At 40.6% G+C, this 26094-nt stretch overlaps 1 protein-coding gene across 6 annotated transcripts in view; it reads left to right on the top strand.

Annotated features, from left to right (window-relative positions):
* Positions 1 to 26094, top strand: part of svilb (supervillin b) — a 51848-nt gene that overhangs the window by 18292 nt on the left and 7462 nt on the right. For 3 of the 6 annotated variants that reach the window (XM_082512689.1, XM_082512693.1, XM_082512692.1), the window contains 27 exons: positions 136 to 173; positions 290 to 351; positions 498 to 634; positions 853 to 948; positions 2504 to 2795; positions 3727 to 3792; positions 5245 to 5956; positions 9736 to 10252; positions 13032 to 13164; positions 14464 to 14517; positions 16273 to 16350; positions 16837 to 16984; positions 17262 to 17357; positions 18041 to 18121; positions 18283 to 18460; positions 18550 to 18725; positions 19046 to 19201; positions 20328 to 20464; positions 21457 to 21604; positions 21698 to 21843; positions 23463 to 23638; positions 23812 to 23959; positions 24274 to 24553; positions 24773 to 24924; positions 25198 to 25303; positions 25503 to 25710; positions 25794 to 25927. In XM_082512689.1, coding sequence (XP_082368815.1) covers positions 136 to 173; positions 290 to 351; positions 498 to 634; positions 853 to 948; positions 2504 to 2795; positions 3727 to 3792; positions 5245 to 5956; positions 9736 to 10252; positions 13032 to 13164; positions 14464 to 14517; positions 16273 to 16350; positions 16837 to 16984; positions 17262 to 17357; positions 18041 to 18121; positions 18283 to 18460; positions 18550 to 18725; positions 19046 to 19201; positions 20328 to 20464; positions 21457 to 21604; positions 21698 to 21843; positions 23463 to 23638; positions 23812 to 23959; positions 24274 to 24553; positions 24773 to 24924; positions 25198 to 25303; positions 25503 to 25710; positions 25794 to 25927 — 4655 coding nt within the window. The remainder of the gene's footprint in view (positions 1 to 135; positions 174 to 289; positions 352 to 497; positions 635 to 852; positions 949 to 2503; positions 2796 to 3726; positions 3793 to 5244; positions 5957 to 9735; positions 10253 to 13031; positions 13165 to 14463; positions 14518 to 16272; positions 16351 to 16836; positions 16985 to 17261; positions 17358 to 18040; positions 18122 to 18282; positions 18461 to 18549; positions 18726 to 19045; positions 19202 to 20327; positions 20465 to 21456; positions 21605 to 21697; positions 21844 to 23462; positions 23639 to 23811; positions 23960 to 24273; positions 24554 to 24772; positions 24925 to 25197; positions 25304 to 25502; positions 25711 to 25793; positions 25928 to 26094) is intronic. The other 3 variants (XM_082512690.1, XM_082512691.1, XM_082512694.1) reach the window with 3 other exon arrangements.

The raw sequence follows: 26094 nt of genomic DNA, 5'->3' as shown, positions 1-26094 counted from the left end.
ATAAAGGAAAAAACACAGAATGGCATGAAAGAGCATGACTCTGCACCGGCCATAAGGTTATGGTCCCGTGGTCAAAAGATTAAATGAAATATGGTATAAATTCAGAGGAATGATGTATTTTTATGTCTTCTACAGGTCTCGTCTGAGCCCTTCACAACTACAGGATGCTGAAGGCGAGTACAGTCTATCAGAGAAAATGTATTTAGTTTAAAAACTGTTTAAGGAAATTTTCACAGCTTTTGCAATATATAATTATGCATATAACATAATTCTTCCTTTTTAAAAGCAGATGAAGAAAAACTGGATGAGAGAGCTAAGATGAGTGTGGCTGCAAAGAGGTCTCTCTTCAGGGTAAATTATTCATAACACAGGATTAATGCTGTTAAACCGTTTTAAAATCATAGTTTCAAAAGCTGAAATTTGGCTTAGATCACCTTTGGTGAGTTATCTGAGTATACACGGAGGTTGAAACAGGTATACGTTTTGTTTTGATACAGGAACTTGAAAGAACATTGGAGGGTGGTGTTCCCAAACCACGCTCACGAAATGCGGCTGTAGAAAGACGTCTGAGAAGAGTTCAGGACCGCTCACACACACAGCCTGTCACCAACAAGGAGGTGGTCAATGCTTCAAGGTAGATGGGCATTTTGAAGCTTTTCTTTTCCTTTACTCCTTCCCTTCATTTTTAAAAGTCATTTCTCTGCTCCTATCTGTAATTTTCTGTGCCTCTCTTGTCTTTTTCTTCCTTTCTCTTTGACACATCTGAAGACACTTCTATTTCTGCCTTCCATCACCTTAATTTCACTGTTTTTTTCTGTATATATATATATATGTCCTTTTCTCCACTTTAAGTGATCCTGCCACATCTTCACAACCTCCGGTTTTCCACAGTAATCTAGATAATGTGTCCGGATCCAGAGTAGGCAGCACCAGTGTGACTAGCATCAGGTGGGCTCTGATGTTTTCCTGAGTGTACGTGTGATATTAATGTACTTAGTCAAACAACTCTGCTCAGACAAGTATATAAAGACTGGTGATGTGTAAAATATCTCCCTGGACCCAAAAGGGTGGATGCTGGGGTGGTGGATGGGTTGAAACAGAAGATGGTAACGCAGGGCAGCAGCATCAACATAAGGGAGAAATGGGATGTTTTCCAGCATAAAAATAAATTTATGAATTTTATAGAGAAGAGGGTGCGTTACAATGTATAGTAAAAAATTATATTTAGCACTGAAGGCATCTAGCCATTATGCTTGATTAAAAATAATAATAAAAAATACTCTTTAATAATGCACTTAGAGAATTGGGGTAATTTATAAACTGGAATAATTTATGTTATCCAAGAATTTACTGATATATTGGGGGTTCTTTTGGGTGCGTTCGTTCATAAAACAGTCCAAAAGCAGGAAAAGTCAGACGCAGGTAGTAAAATACAAATTGTCTTTAATAAGACATTAAGAGAAAAATGGCAATAAAACGTGCTATTGAGCTTTTCTGGATAAGTCCCAAATTAGGTTAGGAGGAGCAGGTCGACTTCAGTCCAAGAAGTAAACAAGAATAAAGAACAAAAGAGAGCAAAAAGATAGCCTGAAAAGCTGCACATGAACAACCCTTACATTTGCTTCAAGCAAATCCCTCCATTGAATGACATCCACACATATGAATTGGAGAGATCTGCATGATGTTTGTGCTCTAAATAAAGCTAAAACCCACAACCACACCTAGTTTCTAACTACCCTTTCCTATTTAATTTGCCATGTTGTTTGCGGTTAATAAATCTCCGTCTCCCTCTCCTGGTTGCAGTGCTGATGTGCTCATCCAGCTCACCTTACCTTGTTATTTCTGCCCCCCTCATGTCCTGCTTCTTTGCTGTGTGCACCTTATACGAGATAGAAGACACTGCTTACACAATAACTCATTCAGAACTTTAAACATTCAGTTTCCAAGCATCACTGCTTCTTGCAGTGATTTTCACATGCAGGTCACAAACCTCGGTGAAGGAAAAGGTTGCATATCACCAGAAAGGTTAAAGCGTGAGCTCACGTGTCTTGCAGTTTGTTTACCAGGCCAGGTTTAACTCAGCACACTACTGCAAACATTCAGCTGCATTATATGATTATCAGTCATCTGTGGGCTGATCTGCTTATGCCTCTGTTGCTGTGACTGTAATCTGACACAGCTGCCACAGCCATTTACTCATCAGGTAAACTTATAAAGTATATAAAAAGCAGACTTTAAGGATGCTGCTCTGCAGGTGGTTAAAGTATCAAAAAGCAAATTTGAAACTCTATAATAATGTTTTGTTGTTGTTGTTTTTTTTTTTTTTAACAATTATTACTCTATTAACTCAAAGAAATATTTTTGTGTGCTTTCAGTGGCACAATTTTCCATTTAATCCAAGTCAAAGGCAGATATCACTGTAGTATAAAAATGTCCCAGGTTAAAGTAAACATTTATTTATTTTTTTAAATCAGTCACTGACATCCCTTTGTCTCTACCCCAGCATTCAGGGTTCCTCTCAGCCAGGCTCAACAGTCCAGGAGCAGGACAAGGAAAGCCAGGAGCACCAGAAACCAGCTCAGGCTTCCACTGCAGAGGTGGAGGTAAATGGCCAGGAAGGTGTCCCAGAGGAGCCAGACCTTTCCACGCTCAGTTTGTCTGAGAAAATGGCCCTGTTCAACCGCCTCGCCCATTCTACAGGCAAGACTGGTGAGGGGACTCGAGGGGACACCCGCCAGCGCAGAGCTAATGCTCGTTTTCAGACTCAACCTATCACCCAGGGAGAGGTGAAGAAGGTACAATAATTTCACCTTTTGCAATGTCAATATACAAAGATCCCTAACGACCACTACTACTTCTTCTACTTTTCTTCTAACATATATGAGCAAAGCTCTGTGCAATACATATGTTATAATTAGATTTGTTTTATTCAAAACTGACGTGGGATTAGACATAAAATAAGGCACAAAAATTGGTAGAAGTATATAGAAAAGAGACTGAAAGAAATAACATGAAAGACTGCAATGCTCAACAAAAAGTGCAAAGAAAGCAGAGAAAATTGGCTGAAAACAAACAAAGGGAACAATTACAACTAACAACAATGAAATTGTGTAAGTAGTGATAAAATGAATTGAATGATATTCTTGTTTATCACAAAAGCTCTAGAGTAAAAGCAAATTTCTGCAGGAGGTTAACAATTTTCTGATGTGCAGACAAAAGTGTAATTTAATTAGAATGAACAATAGATCATCTAGAGTTTCTTTGCTGTAAGATTTGTGAAAAACCTGCAAACATTTTACTTTTAGGTTACTTCCAGTGACTGCAGTGAGCACCACGAACAGTTTGCCTCAGTGCTTTAGCGACAGCTGACGTGGTTCTCTGTGCAGAGGGATGACTTTTACATAGCACAAAAAAGGTCACAGAGTTTATTTTGCACTTGTGTTTTTTTAAACTTTACTAGCCTCCATATGTCACAAATGACTAGAAGTCCACAAATGGGAGGCCTGACACAATTTTCATTTATCACATTAATGTTGTTGTTTCCAGAGCTACCCTGAATTTTATAATACTGTATATATTAGTAAGGGTGAAAAATGAAAACGTTCCTCCCCGGCATCCTCTGACAAAGATAACCTGACATCACGCTGAGATATTTTATAAAAGGTCGACTTTATCTCCACCATGTTCTCAGCAGTGAGTCATAGTCAATACCTGGTTTCCACACAGGAAGATGAGCTGGCAGTAACCTCTGCGGTGTGCAATGGTGACTTAGAGACCAGTCAGGAGGAACATGTAAGACCCCTGCTGCATTTGTGGAGCTTATGATTGGTTGCATTGAAAAATCCTGCCAGGACTGATCTGATCAGGTCCTGCTAGAAGCCAGTGTTTGTGTCTAGTGGCTTTTGGTGTCGGTTAAAAATGAATTTTATTTTGCCTCAATGTTAGATGTGTGTACTCTTTGCAAAACAGCATGTAATTAAAAGTTCCGGTTGAGTTTTTTTGTTATCTGTGGCTATGTTTTTTAATGGTTGCTGCTTCTGGGACATGCTTGTTCCCTGCATAACAAGCATGGGATATTCAAATGCAAGCAAATACAGCTCTTTAGTTTGTTTAGTCCTGAAGTAACTTCTGTTGCAAAAGAAATGCTTACCTGTGGATTTAGTATGTGGATAGATGTGATACTGAATGTGTACAAAATTTGGTGAGACCTTGAATTGCAAACAAAATCAGTGTGTTGTAGTGGTGTGGAGCTTTAGCATGTTATTGATGACTGGTTATTTCCGTAAATGTATAAGCTACCTGTGCTGGAGCACCTTGAGGAAGAGACATAAACTACACAATGTAGGAGATAACATCAATACAGCTTTGATGCACTTTTCTGGCTTTTAAAGTTTAATTCCTAACCACAGATGACATATTAAAGATAAACTGCATAGTGTAGTGCTTTACACTTTGGCCTAACAAGTGAAAGAGCCTCAGGTTGTTCCCAGCAGGAGACAAAAACTCTTGGCTGTTGTGTCAGGAAGTCATCGGGAAAGTGTGTACTTGCGGTTGGCTGTCTTTTATATACAGTGTGTGTTTCTAACTAATCCTTTGACGGACTCTTGTTTGAAAGATTCAAATCAAGTGTCAAATTTTAAATCCAGCTTTATTTTTTAGCTCATCATGCTCCAGTACTTTAAAGTATTAGGGTGTCTGTATTCATTAACTTCTTGTTGCTCAAGAATTTCAGGTGCATTTTAATTCAATTCAATTTTATTTATACAACTCCAAATCACAACAATGGTTGAGGTGCTTTAAATTGTGAGGTAAAGACCCTACACTGCACTGATCACTCCATGATGCCACACTGGTTAACAAAAATGGAAGTATGAACCTAATTAAAAGGAAATTACTGAGCTGTGTTTAAGTATGACGACGTGGCTAAGATGTATATTATCAGGTAATTGTGTGAATGACAGCTACTGCTGTGGCTTCAGTTGTGCTGTGATTGCTGCTTTCCTTCCTCTCAACAGTCCACATGTTTCTTCCCTACCTTTTGGCCTCTTTGCCATCCCGTCGTCTGTCTGTTCACCATCACATCCACATAGGCCTACGTTCTGCAACCTCTCCCTCCATTGAGTTCTAATTTGTCTGCTTTAATTGTATTCACGTCCTCCGCCCTTCATATCGATCCCTTCACCTCTTCTGTTGTTCTGTCTTTTGTGTCCCGACTTTCTCACACGACTCCTGCTGTTCTTGCAGCTGAAAAATAGCGGCGAGATCAAACTGGAGCCCCTGTCAGCCTCCCTGGTTCGATCGGTGGCAGCTGTCACCTCCCAGGCCTCCATCGCCATGGTAACCAAGGCGTCAGGCAGCATTGCCGGTGATGATGATGGTCTCCGTTTAGAGAAGTCCACTGCCGTCACCTACATCCCTGCCCAACAACAGGCTTCCAGTAGCAACAGCATTCACCAGGAGAGGGCGCCGAAGTACTTCTCCATGACCCAGAGTGGGGACCCAGGCCACCCAGAGTCTGAGCTCAACTCCTCCCCTCATCCCTTCCCTGAGAGCCAGGAGAAATTTGGGGCCCCTCCTGCTCCCACCTCCTCAACTGATCACAGGCAGGAGGAGGAGAGCCGGAGAGCACCGAAAGAGGAGGAGGTGAGGCAAAGACAGCAGGGAGGAGCCAGAGAAGCCGGCCAAGGCAGAAGCATTAAGGGTAAGCGGCACTCCCCCGACAGGGACAGAGACGACAGGCAGCAGCATCCCCGGCTTCAGCACTTTGCCGAGCCCTCTTTGTGGGGGGGCGAGTCAGAGTCTCTGCCCAGCTGGAGAGCCGCAGACGGAGACTCCCACGAGAACAGAGACAGAGCAGAGGGAGGAGGACGAGGAAAAGGAGGCTACCTGAGGGAGGCTGCAGCAGCGCACAGTTCCTCCACACATGAGCAGGAGAGAGGCAGTGGCCCGGTCTCAGGTAGGAAGCTTCTCTGTTGATTATAACATAAAGAGATGGAGATAATTGGGGTGATGGGTGGGTGGGTGGGGGCAGGGGGTGGGGGGATTGAGAGAAGGATGGACAAAGATATAAAAATAGAAGGGGCAAAAAGAAAAGACAAAATGGAAATGACAAAAAGACAGAAGGAGAAATGTCTGGGGAAGGGGCTGCTCTCATTATCCTCATTGTCTCATGCAGCATGCTCCCACGCATGATTGGTTTTTGCCGGCTGCACACACACTTGTCCCAGCTGGGGGTGTTTGATTTGGCTGATACAGAAAGAGAGAGGGAGAGGCGTCTGAGACTGCATCTAATTAGCATATTTTTCCATGAATTTACCTCGTGGCTTCTTTGTCTGGAAAGAGGAAGCCCTTTCCTAACATGCTGTTGATCAGCTAAGATTTTTATATAGAACTGTCTCTCCTCACTGCTGTGGCCTCTACAGGGGCTGTCATCCCTTTTGCACCACATTACGCCTGTGGCTTAGCTGTGCACATGCTACAGTAAAATAGGCCTGACCTGTTTTTATGTACTAATGCACAGAGTGTCCAGGGGTGGTCCTTTCCCATGCATGCACACAAACAGTACATGCAGAGATGAAAGCCCTCATTGAGAGAGTGCAGAGCAATTGTTGGACACTTAAATAAAGCAGGTAGAGGACAAGAGGGACACAATGGAAGGCTTGTCTGCAGGCTATAGCCTTATTTACTTCTGCATGAGTAAATCTTCACTATAGTAAGATCCTTTATACGAGCTTATCATGATTCACTGCGGAAATACCACAACATGCCTAAAAGCCTTAATAAGACACATGTTAAGCCTACTGTGTAGTTGTCCTTCTGACTGTGGCCAGAGTTTTTCACCATACTGTGAGGTATCTCCACAGTATATTTAATACACATTAAGTGGGGATAGTCTGGGATTCCTCCCTGCAGGAAATCCTGATCATCTCACACTTTACTTTCTATGCAGCATTTTTATTTTCTGTATCAGTATAGTGGACATTTTTTAAAAGAAACAGAAAACTGCACTGTAATGCAGCGAGGCTCTCTGGTATTCTGTGCTGCTTTCAAAAATATTTCCAGTGTAATATTATTCCTGCTATCCCTGCTGAGTCAACATACATATAGATTTACTTTGCTGCCCTCCTAACTTTGCCTCGCTCCAGAGAGTGTAATGAACTAACAGTGTCATATCAGGCTTTTCTGTTTTTGTTTGCCCAAAGGGCCATTTGTCACCTGCTCACATTAATAATTACGTTTCTTTTAATAGCTCAGATACCCATGTTCAAAACTTTGTGCACACTTTAAAGTATGTCAAGTATATCTGTGCTTTCAGGTGATTCAGAGGATATTCGTGTGCATCTCAGATATGTTTCTGAGGGTGAAAACACAGGCAGGCAGAAAGATAAGATAGCACACTAGCAACAAAACATATTCAAAAAGTTGCTCAAAGCTTCTTCTTCTTACATATAACTTGCAGAGTAACAAGTTAACAAAAGCATTTTTCATTGGTGGGAAAAATGTTTTTGCTCAAAATATTGAGGTGAACGTGTCTTCTAACGTCTGCAACTATGTGACTCGAACTTAAATCCGACAAAATCGTTTCCCTGTGTGCATGCATGCATTTCACGGAGTTGGTGCACAAACAGATATATGGTAACCTCATCTTCATGTTTAGTAACACATGAATCCATTTCCAGATAATTATCGGAGTATTTACACTGTGATTGTTTGCAAAAAAGGGTTCTTTCAAAAAAATGCTTCAGGAACGTTTTGATATATTCAAATTTATAAGAGACAAACAAAATTATAATCAGTTCAGTGAAAAGAACAATGTGGTCATTTCCAATAAACCCAGCGCTAAAATATCAGATGGAGCTTCCCTAAATTCATCAGCCAACAAACAAAAAGTGAAAGGTAGATTTTAAAGAGCCTTTAAACTAATGCTACACCCACACAGTGCGTTTTAAAAGTTGACTTTGACTTTTCTGTTAGTTTAATTTAGTTTTACCTTTTAGGGCTCCTGCATCCATGCTAATATGTTTTTACTTCAAAACACTGCTAACATCTACACTGTTTCACCGCATTAACACCAATTAAGGTGGGACTATTGAAAATACTGCTGAACCAGATGTAGTTTGAAAAGTCTTAGTTCAAGATATAGACTGTATATAAAAGTTGAACATAGAAATGCTTTAATTCTTGCCTTTGGTTGGAAAAAGAAATCTGAGAACGTAGAAGTCTGAAAAGATGAAAGGTGTAATGTTGTATTTCAGGCTGTTGAAAAGATTTGAATTTTACCCAGTTCCCAAACAGATCCATGTTCACTCCCACTCAGCAATTTTCTGTTGAAAAGAGTTACTAAAAACTTCTAAATGGTAACCATTGTATATATAAAGTATAAAAAAATTTGCATGCCATTTATTGTAAAACCAAAAATTGTTTGCACGGACAGGGATGAAGTGGTAAACAGTGTCATCTCACAGCAAGCTCATCTGAGGAATTTCCAGAGGTATCATATCCTCTCAGATTTTAAACAAGTGTAATCACAGTGGGACATATTTTCCATATTTTCACATCTGGAAAAGTTATCTTTTTAATATTTTTTCAACAGGTTTTGATGGAAGGCCTGTGGCACATAATCTTTTATGTAAATATCTGTAATTTTGATCAGTTAATATTAGGGATGGGTACCGGTGTCCGGTGCCATCATGGCACCGGTTCTGACATAAACGGTAGTAACCAGACCGAAAAGCAGCGCACATTTCGGTGCTTTATTTCGGTGCTTTTTTTTCCTGAGCTGTGATACACTTTTAGCCAATCATTTTACGTTTCCGAGGATAGTAGGCGGGGCCAGGTACGTACGTTCTGTTAGAGCAGAGCCACAGATTAAAAATGCCCAAGGCCAAGCGGTCAAAATTCTGGCTGTACTTCATAGCAAAATATGCAAACTCAGCTGCCTGCAACAAGTGCTTTAAGCTGATACTGTGATACTGTCAAAGGAGGTAACACCAAGAATCCGATTAAACAGCTGGCCACGCATAGCGTTTTTTTTTAAAGCCCAGATAGCTTGCTAGTATTTGATAGCTTGCTGCGAGACCTCACACCGTGCACGTCGGGTGGGTTGCCAGTTATCGGACCCGGAGCAACATCCCCCAAAAACCCGAAGAATAGAGTCCTGGCCCCTAGCTCTGCCAGTGTAGCAGAAATGATGAGGATGATGATGGCAGCAGCAGCAGCCGTTCTTCTCTGCATGAGTAGCTTCATGTTGTTCGTGTGTAATTTACGTTGCGTACGCTAACCACGTTATTACATTAATGCATGTAAGGTGAACTAGCAAACATCATCATAGCTACATGCGGCTGTCCTCTTGTTTGATGGCAGATGCTCCCTTCACCCTGGACAAAAAGGCTAAAATGACCAAAGAAAAAGTGGGAAACAGCTAAACATGAGAGGTTTTGGACAAAGTTTGTGTTTTTTCCATTGTTTAAGCACTGCTTCCAGCCAAGAGTGATGCCATATATGCCACATAGCTGCAGAAAAGGCACACATTGTTATCTTTTTACAAAAAAAAACAGCTGAACATGAGAGGTTTTTGGACCAATTTTGTGTTCTCCGTTCTTTAAGCACCGGTTCGAGCACCGTTTAAGCACCGGCACCGTTTCAAAAGTACCGATTTGGCACCGGTATCGGATAAAACCTAAACGATACCCATCCCTAGTTAATATACACTATTGCATTCTATTTTTCTCCCAGATGTGCCGGATCATCACGCGTCACTGAGGCCACTGATAGCTAAAGTGTCATCCAGGACTGTGTCTCACGTTTCAAGCAGCCAACAGCAGCAGAAGACCGTCATTCAGCCTCCCCAGACCCTCCCTAAACCTTTCACACAGCAGTCTCCTCCAAACCAACCCAAACCTCCGTCATACATCGAGCCCCAGCCGTACTCCCAGGCCCCACCAACATATCCCAAGCCTTTCAATCACTCGCCACAAACCCAGCCCAAACCTCAGGGATTCGTCCAACCTCTCCCTAAGCCTTACCAGCAGACAGCACCGCAGCCTCAGCTCAAACCCCAGGTGCCTCCTCAGACCCCCCCCAAACCTCAGTCCTTGCCCCAGGCGCTCATCAAGTCCCAGTCCCTGACCCTGGAACACATCGAGGACTTGGGCAGACACAGTGATCATTCTGGGGACCTGCTGTCCCCCACAGAGTCCAGAGACCAGCTGTCTGACGGCATGTCCAGCAAACAGATGTCCATAAAGGAGAGGTGAGTGACAGCTGAAGGTTTCATCTAGTGCAGATTTACTTATAGATTTATTTATTTGTTGTAGATGTAAAAGCAGAGGGGGAAAAAAGATGTAGAGGATATGATTAAAATGTCCAAAACAACACCCAAAAGCAAATTAGTACTCAATTCCAAAATTACGATTTGTGGTCTCTGGAAGGTGCTGCTCCTCATAACGACAAAACTCTATGGTGGTAATCCCTCAGAGCGCTTATTTGGGCAGCTGTTTTGGAGATAAAAAACATGCTCAGGTTTGAGAAACAATATCTGGTATAAAATGCGAAGTCTATTGCTGCCGTGTTTATTGTTATGCCTCATTATGTCTAGTGAAATTGGTTCAGTAACCATACAAAACCATTTTTTCACATAAATTAAATAAGTGCAGTGTAACCAAAAGACCTGAAACTAATTTTTTTCTGAATATAAATACCTTCAAAGGCTTTGCTGCCAAACATGGAATACAAACAATGGCACGCATGACCGTGACTGGGATCCTTTAGGTGAATGAAAATTCACAAAGAAAATAATTCTTTAAAGCTTGTAGCCTAGCAACACTGGCTAGGCTACAAAGTGGATTCACAAGTTCTGGATCCAATCAGAGTTCGGCTCTTTACAAGGTGTAAAATTAAATGCCAGCAAAGATCAGATTTTGATTCTTTTCTGCTGGCTGAGTCAAAAAAGCCAAAGCTTGCTAACATTGTAGTGTTGCACCTGATAAGACTGTGTGTCCTTCACTGCCGTATATAGGTTTGTTTAACTCTTTCACATCCATGGAGGTGGGAGAGATTCATTATTAGCATCACTGTGTTTCACAGCTGGCAGAGAGCTGAGTGGACTGTTAGAGTCCCCTGAGAGTTTGCACATTCCTCCTAATGCCCTCATTTCTGCCCTGTCCAGACAAGGAGAGGAGATTATGACATACTTTCCTTTACCCCTCAGCCATTCGTTATCAGGGCTCCTCATGCAGTCTTTGGAGGCCTTTGTTACAGTTTTTCTCGATTGCTTAAACACATTTCTTGAAACTATGCCTTGTATTTTCAAAACAGTAAACACAAATCCATAACTTCTCACCCAATTTCCCAAACATCGTATTGTCAGGTCAAAATGAAGCTCTATACTCAAAACCATTTGCTCTTGCTGAAAAACCAAACTTTGACTACAGACATCACACACACGGCCTCAAAAACACATGCACGACAACATAGTCGTACACATTGGTGCAATAAATGTAAAACAGTATTCCCAAAACTGGCAAGTTATGTTGCTTGTGGTTCTTCCCCTCAAAAACCTTTTCACATGATGAACACAAAAGACGCAACCAATGTACATACAGTGGGACATTTTTATTCATGTACCATCCAGTACAATACACACCAAAAACATTATTCCACCTCAGCATCCTGTCTTTGGTTTGAGTCAGGCCAGAGAATCTCATTGACATAACAAGCTATATTGGCCCTAGCTAGGCAGCGGGGGTAAAATCCTCTTGCATGCCTGATCCACCCCTGGCATGCATCTACTGATATGTCTAGGCAGGCGTCTTTCACGGCCTGGAGGAGGACATAAGGTGTTGTACACCTTCCACTGCCTTGCCGAAAATACCTCCTCTATCAGGTTTAGAAAGGGAGAGTATGCAGGCAGAAAGATGTTAGAAAACCTTGGGTTATTGGTAAACCAGTCATGAACCATAGCAGCGTGATGGAAGCTGACGTTATCCCAAACAACAACGTAGTGAGGCTGCTCTGGCTGTGCTGGTTACCTGCAGTCCCGCTGAAACATATGTTGTCTCAGACCATCAAGAAAAGCAAGGAGAAGCATAGTGTTATAGGGTCCTAGAATCAGATGGCGGTGGAGTATCCCTCGTTGGCTGATAGCTGCGCACATAGTGACATTCCTTCCACGCTTACCAGGGACATTTACAATAGCCCAATAACCAATTATGTTCCTCCACCTTCTCCACCTCCTCCTCCCTGGTGTCCTAGACCACCTTCTCCTACTGCTCCTGGACCTCTTCCTTTGCATGTCTTTGGATCCATTGTTTCAAACCTGAATGAGCTGACTTGGGCCCTTTTGTTTATCCATTAAAGTTTCTGATTGGTGTGTGATACATTTTGACTCATAGTGTTTCCACTTCGTTAACTATGTGCTATTTGAGCTAAAGCTGTGCTGATGTGAGTTAATTGACTGCTAGTGCTTTCTAAGTGACCACATGGTGTAAGCACTGACAAATGTAGGGATTTGTGTGTAGTTTTACAGTTCACCACATCTGACTCATGTGGTAAAGCAGGGGCATCGTGTTTATAGTTCAGGGAAATGGGTGTGCTTCTTGGAAAGTGGCATTAAAATTTGAAATTTGGGTTCACAAGATTGGTTATAGTTTTTAAGCAATCGAGAAAAACTGTGATAGTTGTGTTTGCAGCAAAAGGTCTCTGGTCTGGATTTTCTCCCTTGAAAGGATTTCTTTCCTATGATTTGAACTAAAAGCACAAATATGTAAAACATATTTATATATAAATTTGAAAAGCACCATTATCTCAATATTTTTATTTCCATGTATTTTTATATTGTCATTTTGTACACATATATGGATTTAGCCATCGTAAACGTGGAGGTTACCCATTGGCTTCTGGACTTTGGCCCTAAGAATTTTACAAGGCACTGTCCAATGACAGAACACAGATTTTTTTTAAAAATAAGTATAGGATATTAATTAAAAGCCTAATTTTTGCCTGTTAAAAGATTATCTCTTGTCTTATGTCAGAGTGGCACTGCTGAAGAAGAGTGGTGAGGAGGACTGGAGGAACAGGATCAATAAGAAACAGGAAGTGGTTAAAGTGGCATCCACTGAGCAGCCAGCTCAGCCATGGGAAACAGATCAGACCAGCCAGAAGAAGGTTAGTCTTTACTGTGTATACAGTATAACAACTGTGAAGCCTCACTGTGGTCACATTTAGAGTGAGTCATATTTGATTTGGCAAATTTAAACCTAAGCTAAAGAAGAAAGTACCAAACAAAATGTAGCTTTAAAAAAAAAAAATTATAGTGAAAATTAAATCTCTCTTTCCAGTATCCAGCATTAAAATAAATTATCATTTATGCAGTTAACACTTTTGTGATTATATTTATTAATTTATTTGATTAAGTCAGACCCATTAACTAACTGTGCGGCTGACTTGCAGTTTTGTCGTGCTTCCCAGATACACTGGGCTGGTTCTTGCGCACTGTATGTAGAGAAACTGCACTAAAACCTGTCTCCTCGCATAAATGTTTGTGGTTTCTACATCGCTGTGAATAAAACTGTGTGTGCTCAAATATGACTGGCAGGTCATTCTCCACGGATTACATTTCCTGGAGATTTAAGTAAAGTGGGCACAGGTTTCTCGCTTGAGTTCCAACAGATTGTGGTTTAAAACAACATTTGTCTTAAATGTTTGCAGAAAATGTCATGACATGACCAATATAAATGAAACCAAATAATAGGAATAAATTTAATCCCCTGTTTCAGAAAAGTGTTATATCCGCTTTTCATTTAGCTTCAGGTATATTTTTACAGAGCCTTTGCTCTAACAGTTTTTGTTAAACATAGTAAACACCAGTGCCTCATTTCCCTCCCCATCTTTCATCGTTACCATGCCAGCTTCTGCCCCCCCTCTCTTTCAGTTAAGTGCTCCTTTTCATTTCATTCCCTTTAGCCCATCTGTTGTTTGAGCGCAGTGGTGTCCGACCAGCGTGGCATCCAGCCCTCAGACAGCAAACACTAAATCATACGCCTCGTTCTGCTTGTAGAATTAGCAGTCTGGGCTATTACAAATGAATTTTAACACAATCGGGGAAGTTTCAGGCTAAGTTTGACTTAAACCTCGAGAGGTAATACTTGAAAGCTTATCTGACAGAAAGAGTTATTTTGGGAATCTCTTATAAGTATTTATGCATCTCTGTTGGCTTAAACAGCAGCTAGAAAGACATTTATAAGCTCAAAGAAGTTCTAATTTTGGGATTTGGGACTAGGGCACTTTAAAGGACTCCTTTCCTGCAGCTCGTACACTCAAAATTAGTATTCTGTGAGTTGAAACCGCCTGCTTAAACGCTGGATGCTAATCCTTAAGGCGATCTCGCCCCTAAAACCCATTAGCAACAATAGCAGTAGCCCCCCCTCACTCTGACGTGTACTTCCCCTGTGTTTAACCCCTCAGGAGGAAGGGGTGGTTGTTCAGGACTCCTCTCTGTCTGTGTCTGAACAGCTGTGGGTAAGACCTGTTGGTTATTAGCTTGGCGTGGGATCTCTGTTTTCCTGTCACAGTTTTGTTTGGATGTTGTGCGAGGCTGCTTTTTGCTTTTCCTGAATCTGCTGGTCTGTCGATGTTCTAACAACATCTAATATTTAACATTTAACACATGGTCTTAATACTAGATTATATAAACTCATTGGGGCTCTAAATATTTTAATTAAGCACTTCTTAAGTAAAGTGCTCATGCTCAGAAATACTATAGCATTTGATGAGCAATCACGAGTTCACTTTGCACAAGTCACATCTCCACAGGTTGGCTAAGAAACTGCTTTAAATGCCAATATATTATATTTAACGAACCATGGTATGAAGATATGTGGCTTATTATATTTTTTGAGTTTGAAATAAAATACACTGTGAATGTCTTTTATAGTTTTGTATTTTGTTGTAAAATTTAAAAATAATTCCCGCAACTCGTAGCCACCATTGTTGTTAAGATTGTAGTGTTTGGTTGCAATTTTTGTTTCCTTCTATGACATGGACATGTTTGATATTCAACCTTTTTTACAACCTTTTTTATTTAAACCTGAAAATAGTTTAACAAGGAAAGCAAAGAAGAAAACATAATGGGCGTTAGTCAAACTGTATATCACAATGATGATGTTCACAGAGGCGATACGAAGAGAATACGGAAATATCTGTGTTTGTGCAGCATAGCTCCTCTTTGCCGATCTAGAAGACGGCAGTTTTATATATTCTGATTTTCTCGATCGATTCCATTAGCAATAATTTGTATTTAATGTTTGTTGCCCTTTTGGAAATTCTATTTGTGTCTTGTGGCAACTGTCAAACAAGTATAACAACATTTAACAATAAAGAAACCACTGTTATGCACATTAAAAACCTTAGAAAAACAAAAGAAAGTGCTGCAGTACAAATCCAGCAGCAGCAAGACAGCATCTATTTTTGGTCGTTATCAGAGGCCAGTTAGACTCCTTGTGCGAGAAAAATGTAGACACAGTGTTTGGTTTTATGATCAGCAGATCTTTTAGTTGACTAAATGCATCAAATGCTTTGTCTTTGCGCACAAGCACTTTCCTCCGTCTTTCTCCTCTTCCTAGCAACAGGAAGGCTTTGAAAACTAATTCTACATGTTTCCTTTTTACTGGAAATTGCAACCAAAAGCAGCACTTTAACATTTTATGATGCTTCTAATATGGAGTGCAACCAGTTTACATTGCAGATCAAAATATGTGTTAAATATTTTCAACTTTTAACCAGTAAAAATATACCGCACATGTTTGACAGTGTGAACAGGCAACATGTTAAGACCCACGAGATTGAAAGAGACGGGGTTCCTTTAAGCTTTACGTTTTCATTGCACAGGTAATGTAATTTTCTCCTGGGCGAAGCGGCTTTTGCAATTTGTTGCCTTGTTACTAACAGTAAACATAAATGTATTCAGCAACCTTTAACAAAAGTAAGTGCATTCTTTATTTTGGAGTGTTTTATTTAGAGACAGTGAAACTTCCTTAATTCTTTTGAAAGACTTTTGTCATTTCTTAAATGAATAATGAATATTTAAAACCGGCATGTTTTAAAGGTAAAATTAAATTAGCGTCATGTTTACTGTTTAATAGTCAAACTGCAGTCCCGATTTCTGGCTTTGGTCTTCTTTCCTTTGCATCCATCGTTTGTCATCCTCTGTGTTCATCGTTTTTCCCTCGTTTCCTTTCCTGTCTTTCGATTTTCCACCCACTACTACATCCTCAGGAGCCTGTCTTCTCCTCTACCTTTTCTCCTCCTATCTCCCTTGGCCAAAAGTGTCAGTATATTGACCATCATAGTCAGGTAAGGTCATGCGCCTAGCATGCTCAAACAGGCAGCATGTACTGGAGTCTTATCGTTCTTGCTTGGTCTGCAGCTACTCATGTGTTGAGCACTTTCTGCGTTATTGAAATTGATTTGGTTACGCCAACACGAGTGTACAGCCATCACTTCCACTGAGGAATACAGTAGACTATATATAGCAATGCACCCAGCATGTTCGAATGCATCCAATCTTTTTATAACTGCTTGGTTTGATACTGTTACTACATGAATAATTGCGCCTTTGGGAACAAAGCAGTGAATTGGAGCTACAGAGGTGATGCAGTTCTTCCATGTATTTGTTTTATGTTTTAATCTTATTAAAAACAAGTCCTACATGGCTGGAAATATATTGAATTGAAGACTAACAGTTAGCTTCATTGTGTAGAGATGATTGCTTTTCATGCAGGGCTTGACACTTTAACCTAATAATCATTCATAATCTGATAATTTGACATGTCTGTGCAGAAGACGGGGGAGGAAATTGAAGCCCAGATGACCATTGAGGAGAGGAAGCAGATGATTTCAACTCGGGAGGATGCTTGGAAGGCAAAGGGCAAAGGAGCAGCTAATGACTCCACCCAGTACACAGTGGCTGCACGTATGGTCAAGAAAGGTGGGTGACTGGGGTGGTGTTTAAAAATGCTATAGAAAAAGACTTTGAAGCAACAGTATGCACCCAAAAAAATGGATGTATTTGGACTCTAGTGCTATTTACAAATCTGCATTGACTTAGTTGGTGACACTGGCTGTCGAAATGTAGAGATGCACTTGGCTTCTGATGCCAAAAATTTTTTTCACAGGCATTAAAGAAAAATTCAAAGACCTGATTGTGAGCAGGTTCATGTAGTAGTTACATCGCTTGCTCTAAATTTGTGTCTATGTGTCTGCAGGCCTGGCAGCCTCCTCCTCCGTTATCAGCCCAATACTGTCGCCTGTCTCCACCAAGCTGAAGAGCAGCATGCCAGCTGTCAACAAACCACAAGAGGGTGAGATAGATTTGCAAGTCATCACTGTCACCCCAGAGAAATCGCTGTCAGAGCTTTTAAAAAACTAGTTTTCAGTTTACAGAAGCTGATGGATTTAAAAATAATTCCTAAAGTTCATAAAAAAATATCAGCTAATAACTTAAAAACAGTAATAACGGCACAAAACACAAAAAAGCTGGATGAACTTGTGTGTTTAATTTAATTACTTTAAGAAAATTTTAAGGGGTCCTGATATGTTTTCCTTTATTTTCTGTCAACTATAACTTTAAAATAACTTGGTGGATCCTCATATTGAATATGGCCAAAGTTTCAAATACGTAGGCCAGTTTATGTACAAGTATGAGACAGAAACTTTAGACTATTCTAGGTTTGCTATTTATCCAGAATATCAGTGAGAGCAGGTAATCCTGTGAACACAACAGCCTCACCTACCTACTGTTCACAATTTTTGTATGCAAATAGCAGAAGAGCGTTGGCTTAAAGGGAGAGACACTAAAACAGCTTGAAAACAGAGGAAGAACTAAGAGACTATGCCAAGGCCCAGTATATGATAAATAAGGATCATTTTGAACTGTGAATAATGTAAAAGCAGTCCAGAAAAATACAGGGATAGAAACGAACGTAATGAGAGCACCTCAATCTTATCACAGCTGTTGTTTTAAAACTTGAATTATGTCTTCCAGAAATTGAGGCGAGGCCGGACATGGAGTCAGATAAGAAGCTTGACAAGTTGGAAAGCTTCTTGGGGCGCTTGAATAGCAAAGGTAAGTACATCCGCAGTGACTTTGACCTCAGCTTAGGAATATATTTCATTTTAAAAGCATTTTTAGTGCCAATCCCCCAAAAATATCAACACTCTGCAGTGTTACCTTCAAAGAATCTGTATAGATTGCATCCTTATTATTTTAAACTGGTTTTTTTTCAGTGGCAGGTTTGCAGGAAACCACTATAACAGTGACTGAGAAGGCCGTGAAGGAAGTGATGAAGCTGGATGATGAGATCTTCTCCAAGTTTTACAGGCGTGTCGCTGAATTTCCACGCATGCCCACCAGGATTGACATCAGCGAGGATTTTGACAGCATATTTGGCTCCCAGGCTCCCAAGTAAGAAAAAAAAGCTTCTAATTATACATCATCGGCCTCTTGGTAATTATTTTCCATTGTACTCATACTCATTTTTTCTTCCTGACTAGGCTGACTTCAGCCATGGTGCAGCACAAGCGCTCAGTTCGTCCTTCTAGAAACGTTCAGTCATCTAAAAACCCTCTGAAGATGCTGGCAGCTCGAGAGGACATCCGACATGAGTACACAGAGCAGAGACTTAACGTGGCACAGTTGGAAAGCAAGAGAATGAAATCCGAGAAGACGAGTAAGAACATTACTCTGTGTTTAGGAGTTTGTAGAACAGAAGACTTAATAGAGCCCCTCTGTTATTGTTTAAATAACAGAGGGGTGTGTAATAAAAAAAGCAACAACAGCAAAATTGGAAACATTATTGTTGTTTGGAGCCAACAAAACTACATCGATTTTTAACCTCTGCAAATTAGCGTGACCCATTTATACAGACGTTTTTTTCTGCAGGGATTTTATTACTTTAATGTTTAATGAAGCAGTTATGTTAGTTATTTATTAATTTTTATTCCAGTAGGCCTTTATTGTTTTTATAAAGTGTGTATTTTCTCATTTCAGTGAATAAAACCTCAGAATACTCCGAGGCTGCTCTGGCAGGTCTGGCCAGTAAAGAAAACTTCAGCAATGTGAGTCTGCGCAGCGTCAACATCTCAGAGCAGATGTCTAACAACAGCGCTGTGCCGTACAAGAACATCATGCTGATGCAGATCAAAGGTGAAAACTCGCTTATATTGTGTGTTTGTCTTAACCTGTCTACCATTGTTTAATGCTGTGTCATTTCCAGCTCCCAGACATGAAATAAACATAATCTTGGACTAGAACCTTTTAAATGAGAGCTTCATTCATTCTTCATTTAGTCTAAAACTAGGTCTAGTGGCACCGTGGGGTAGGGGTTAACACATTTGCTTTACCTAGTTTAAGATCAGGAGGAGACACAAACCCAGCCTTGTGCTGATCCCAAATCTGAATAAATGGGAGAGACGAATCTGGTGTAACAGCTGTGCCATATCAAATATGGGAAGCCCTCTCCTTGGGGAAAAATGAGCAGCCAAAACTACCTTTAGTTTTCAGAAACTGGCTGTTAATGTTTAGGTTCATACTGCAGTTAGTGTTCTATATGAAAGTCATATTGTTGCATCATAAACTGCATCCATAAACTGTGTACCTGCGTGTCACAAACATGGGATCTGCTAATAAATCCTAGACTTTCCTTGAAAACTCTGCAATTTCAGCAATTGAATGTAATGGTATTAATAAGGCTTCAAAAGGCACTGAGAGGGTTAAATTAGCAGATAGCTCTCAGCTGTGTCAGCACCACCACCTGCTGTGGCAACCACACCCCTAATTTTAATGTTTCACAGTATTCAGTTCAGTGATTTAAACATGAAGTGATTGAGGTGAAGCAGACATCTTGCTGTAGGCGCCTAGGTTGGTAGCCTCAAGAAAGTCAAAAGTGGTCACGCCCCGAATAATAAATAAATAATACTATTATTATAAAATATTGAGTTTTGTATGTACAGCAACAAACAAAAGGGGAAATTGCTGTATACAAAACAGAATCTTTTTTAAAGGCTGTAATCTGCATTTTAATGATGATACATCAACAGCTATCTGTGAATAATAAGTCTGTTTTTCATATGTTGATTTGGTCATCTCAACGTGTAGTCAGGCTTTTGCTCCTGTGATAATCCACCAATAAGAAAACAAGGGTCACACAAATTGTCGTTTCCATCTGTCCTTGTAAAATACTCAAAGGCGCTACACAAGTTTTGCCTCAAGCAGAACATCTATGATAAATCTACGGAGAAAATGAATTAAAGTGGCTTCATATTTCTTGCAGGTCGTCGTCATGTTCAGACCAGACTAGTGGAGCCCAGAGCGTCGTCTCTGAACAGTGGGGATTGTTTCCTGTTGGTCACTCCAGAGCACTGCTTTGTTTGGATGGGAGAGTTCTCAAACGTTATTGAGAAGGCGAAGGTGAGTGTTACCACTCTGTCTGGTGTGGTCAGAGCTACAGTAGCCATACTGGTGTTTGAAAAAAAAAGATTCATTGATTATTTAACTTTCATTCTCTGCGCAAACACCAACTGGCACATATGCCCATCTGTGCTCCTCATCAAACACGTTTTCAGCCTCTCCATTTTCCCAAAGGACGTCTGTCTAGACAGTTTTTAATAAACATTTGTTTTCCTTCTCTGTGATCTTTACACACTTTATTGTGATTTTATGCATGAAGAGCCAAGAAACAGTCGGCCAAATCTCTTTAGTATGACTTTTTTTGTTGTTGACTTTAATATTTGACATTCTTATGAAGTTTCACCTCTTACTTCTGAGGGGTATTAATGGATTAATTAAGAAGCTAAATTTATTTGTTGTCTACATCAACATCATGGTGAGGATATGGCTACATTTACTCTTTATTTTTCTTTATATGCGACTCAGATCTACTTTATTCTTGTCAGTTTAAACAGCAAATCACATGTCTAGTCTTTTTTTTTATCATCATTGACACAGCTTCTGTATGTGTTACTAAGTTAGATACAGGTCTGATTTTCTTCACTTAATTTGACCTTAGTTTGAACAGTAACCCAAAATTTACACCACTCCAGTCGTCACCAAGATAACTCAACTCTGTCTCGGGGAGATGAGCGAGCTGAGCGTTGTGTCTCTCTACTAGAGCCTTGTTAAGTTAAGAGATGCTGACAGTAGTGGTTAAGTGAGCCTCCACATCCTAAAAGTTTGGAAAACTCTCTCAGGGAAACCATTCATGTAACATCCACACCGCTCCAGGCTCAGATTCCACATCCACACACAGGATTAAAAAGTTTCCTCTTTGTCATCTGCTTACACTTCATTGGCCTCCATGTTTACGTCTATGCATGCAGATTAAAACAGAATCTAGCCCATGAAACTGAAATCTATCATATTTAATAGCTGATAAGATGATTCTTTTTCTTTTGTGAATGCAGGCAAACGATTTGGCCACGTTCATCCAGACAAATAAGGACATGGGCTGCAGGGGGAACCAGGTGCAGACCATCGAAGAAGGGGTGAACCCACAGAGTCCAGATACTCAGGAGTTCTGGTCAGTCCTCGGTGGACAGATGGCATATCAGTGTAAGACATAAGCTTTTGTCTGTGCGTTTGAACCACTGCACACACTTGCGTTGATAATATCTTAACATTTTCGGTTACTATGTTTAATTGTAGCGGCGGGTCCAGCAGAGGAGGACGAGCAGTTTGAGAATGCCATCGTGGAAACCAACTGTATTTTCAGACTGCAGGATGATAAGCTGGTTCCTGATGATGATGAGTGGGGGAAGGTCCCACGCAGCTCCCTCCTGACATCCAAGGAGGTGATCTATAAAAGCCTCATTATAATTTTGATAGCTGCTTTTAAATTTTCAGCAGAATTTCACGTTTCCGCTTTCTGAACTTGGAAAGATTTCATGAACGGAGAGGAAATAGGATTTCATCACTGGTGTAGTTTAGCTTTATTTTTGGTTTGCATGTGAATGGGACACTTTTCAGCATTTCTGTCACATGTGCCACACGAGAATGCAAACCACTGTATTACAGAAGAGAAATATTACATGGAAGAAATCAAAGTTTCTTCTAAAAAAATAAGAAGCAGACCTGTAGATGAAGGTCAAAGATAATGAATGGACTCTCTGGAGTCTAGAAGGTGGTGGTGGTGGATCAGAGAAAGAATTTCTGATGCAAACTTTATATGAGATGCAAAATAAAAAGAAGCTGGAGATTCACTGTCCTGAATTTACAGGGACTGAACCTATGCTAACTTTCTGGAGCTAGAAAGGACTATTTTTGGAGACCGTCAAGCTATCAGCTTACACTTAGTTGGCAAGCTGCATGCATCCACTGTATATTGCACAGACACCTGCAAATTTGCACTAAGTAACATACAAAGGGGCAAGAGTTTCAGTCACTAAAGTGATGCACACACTTCTTGGATTGTCTCTTGCAAGAGTGTCAAACATAATGTCAAAGACTCTAATCCAGCTCACTGGGCAACTTTGGGAAATGTGAAGGAGACAATCATTTTATTAGACTTTTAATTGTATTTTCAGCATAGTTAACATATTATTCTACTGATAAATACCTCCACCACATCTATTCATACTGCGCCAGAGTAATTATGTAAAAAATAAACAATTAAATTGCAGAAAAGGGGTTTTTTTATACTAGAAAAATTTCTTCTTCTTTTTGTTTTTTTTAGACTAGGTCCACAGTTAAACAAATCATTCTATGAATTTACAAATTTTTCTGCATTATAATTACAGGATAATCTGGTCAATAAGCTACCAGAACTTTTCCCATAATTTTACATATTAATTTATTTATTTTGTTGACATACATTTAATACGACAGCATTTCTTTATCACATAGAACAATCGAGTAATACTGTTGAAATTGCACTTCTCATATTAACAGATCTCAGGGATTAAATGTGTAGTTAAACATTTTTACATTGACAGAAAGAAGAGTTTCACTGGTCTGGTTAAGTTCAAAGTGGGCTGTATAAGGCCCTCGATATAAAATAAGTTTGATGTTCTTGGTCTATAGCAAACAGCAGACCATATAATCTGTTAGATTTTTCCATTAAAATGCTTAAAAAAGGGAATAAAGCTGCAAATTCATATGAGAAATCCAGTTCAGTGACTGTCAGTCAAAGCAGTCGTGCTCCTCAAAATGCAAACTTTAAGCTTTAGTAAAATTTACTGTGGTGAGTTATATATAGCTCACCACAGAACACAGAGGTTAAAACATGTTTGCAGTGATTGTTTTTTGAGTTTTTTGTATTTTACTTCTTATTTCTGGGATTTATATAACAACACTACATGTGTTATTGCATATAATATAGATGATTTTCTCCATATGTAACTTAAAAGGGCTTTATTAAGTTTGAAGCAGTGCTAACTGGGTGTCTGTGGTTGTTGTGCTTTCTGTGCTGCAGGTTTTGGTGTTTGATTTTGGCAGTGAGGTGTATGTGTGGCACGGTAAAGAGGTGACTCTGGCCCAAAGGAAGGTGGCCTTCCAGCTGGCTAAACACCTGTGGAACGGGACGTTTGACTACACGTGCTGTGACGTGAACCCTCTGGACCCCGGAGGCTGCAACAAACTCATACCCAGGTGAGAATATACATGCCTGCTTCACATTTTTACTTCTGGCCTCAATCGAACACCAAAAATGCATAGTGTTTTAAAATGATCAACTTTATTTCTTAGTTTTTAAAAGGCTTTTGGTTTCATGAAGTTTAACGTCCTTTTACTCTTTTTTTTTTTAACCACGCTCTTCTCCACAGGAAGGGCCAGGGCCGTCCTGACTGGGCAATATTCGGCAGGCTGACAGAGCACAATGAGACAATCTTATTCAAGGAGAAGTTCGTGGATTGGACTGAAGTAAAGTCCCCAACGCCAAAGGAAGGCTGCGAGCTTGTACCTGAGCAGAAGGTGCAAATCAGGCTCTTGTTGTATGAGGATAAATAGCTTTATTCCACAGATTATCCACATCAGAGAAGCCTGATATATCGACTTTATCTCCCCATCTGTTTATTTGTTGGGCTGTCTCAGTCAGGCTTAGTTCATTTTGTCAGGAACAGTTTATTACACACTGGGACCAGGAATTAGAGCGGATATGCCTTTGGTTAGATGCTGTATGAAGCATTAGTGTGTCAAAGTGCCTTATTTTGCCTGTTGGCTCAGTTTTCACTATCACATCTTAACATTTCATTTGATTCTAATCCTATCTGCAATCTTTCTCCCAGGAGGCTCCAAGGCGAGAGTGCCGGCCTTACGATGCCACCCTAATGCTGCCTGTCCTGCAGTCATCAGTTTCCATGATTTTGGATGGGGTGAATGTCGGGCGTGGCCACGGTCGAGTGGAATCAGAGGACTCCATGAGGACTCAGGAGATCGTCACAGTTTCTGTGGACGTTTGGCACATCCTGGAGTTTGATTACAGCCGTCTGCCACGCCAGAGCATAGGCCAGTTCCACGAGGGGGACGCATATGTGGTCAAGTGGAAGTACATGGTCAGCACCTCAGGTTGGTCTCTAGTCATATTCTGACATGGTAAAAATGATCTACTTGACATTTTGCATTTGTGTGCTTTATGGCACACAAACAGGTAGGTGAGCTCTGATAATTCATTACAACACCACCTCACTCAAAAAGACGTAAACGTTTTTTGTTGTGTAGTGAAAAGAGTAGTTTTAGAGTGGTTTATTGATCCTTTTGTTGTCTGTTTCTGTATTTTGGCCCTAGTTGGTCGCAGGCAGAACCCAGAGGCAAGGAGCAGTGGGCCCGGGAAGGAGAAATGCTGCTACTTCTTCTGGCAGGGGCGACACTCCACTGTCAGCGAGAAGGGGACCTCAGCACTGATGACGGTGGAGCTGGATGAGGAGAGAGGGGCACAGGTACAAGAGACAAGGCAGTCAGTGTTTAAAAACATATTATCAGCTCTGCGGTGAAGGCTGATGTTATGAAATGCTACTGAAGTAACACACTAGCCCGCTTCCATTGAATCGTTCATCACAGGAGATTACGACGGCATTAAGATGGCTAAGAATGAAAGTTTTGTACAATGTTCTCTTTATAACGCGCACATGTACACATGTACAGAAAGATGGACAGTGCATACATTTGTAATCTTGACTTTAACAGAGTAATTTGACCACTGTGTGTTACAGATGCAGGTGCAGCAAGGAAAGGAGCCGGCATGTTTCCTGCAGTGCTTCAATGGAGGAATGATCGTCCATGCAGGCAAAAGGGAGGAGGAGGAGGAGAACACTCAGAGTAAATATTTGGACTTTTCCGTTTTTTATTCTATTTACCTTTATATATTGTTATTATATTATATTATTTGTTATTATTTAATATTGGTATTAAATAAAGAAAATAAATTGTTGTTGTTATAATATGATTTATGTTGGATTGCTGATTAAGGATTAAGGATAAAAACTTCCTGTCACTCACGCTTACCTGCTCTAATCAGGTGAGTGGCGTCTTTACTGTGTGCGTGGTGAAGTGCCAGTGGAGGGCCACCTGCTGGAGGTGGCTTGTCACTGCAGCAGCCTTCGCTCTAGAGCCTCCATGATCCTGCTCAACATCAACAAGGCCATCATCTACCTGTGGCACGGCTGCAAAACGCAGCTGCACACCCGCAGTGTTGGAAACACGGCCGCTCTTAAGATAAAGGAGCAGTGAGTGTTTATAAAGACAGTGTTTCCTCATTTTACACTCTCATCTGAGAATTGAATATCATTTCTCTCTTTGCTGCTTTCAGATGTCCTCTGGAAGCAGGTCTCCACAGCAGCAGCAAAGTGACCATCCATGAGTGTGATGAGGGGGTGGAGCCTCCAGGCTTCTGGGAGGCTCTGGGGAGAAAAGACAGGAAAGCCTATGACTGCATGCTTCAAGGTACAGGAAACAGCGTTTTTATGTGTTGACACCATAGACTCAGCTTGTCTGAAATTTGCTTAACAATGCATTGTTATAATACCATTGTTGTTTCCTAGCATCACTTATACTACCATTGCCACACTGCTGCAGCAGTAACTGTAATTATAACTGATATCATTTCTAGT

Source organism: Aulonocara stuartgranti (genome assembly GCF_965226115.1).
Source record: "Aulonocara stuartgranti genome assembly, chromosome: 18".
Taxonomy (NCBI): Eukaryota; Metazoa; Chordata; class Actinopteri; order Cichliformes; family Cichlidae; genus Aulonocara; species Aulonocara stuartgranti.
This window is presented reverse-complemented; position numbering and strand designations above follow the sequence as displayed.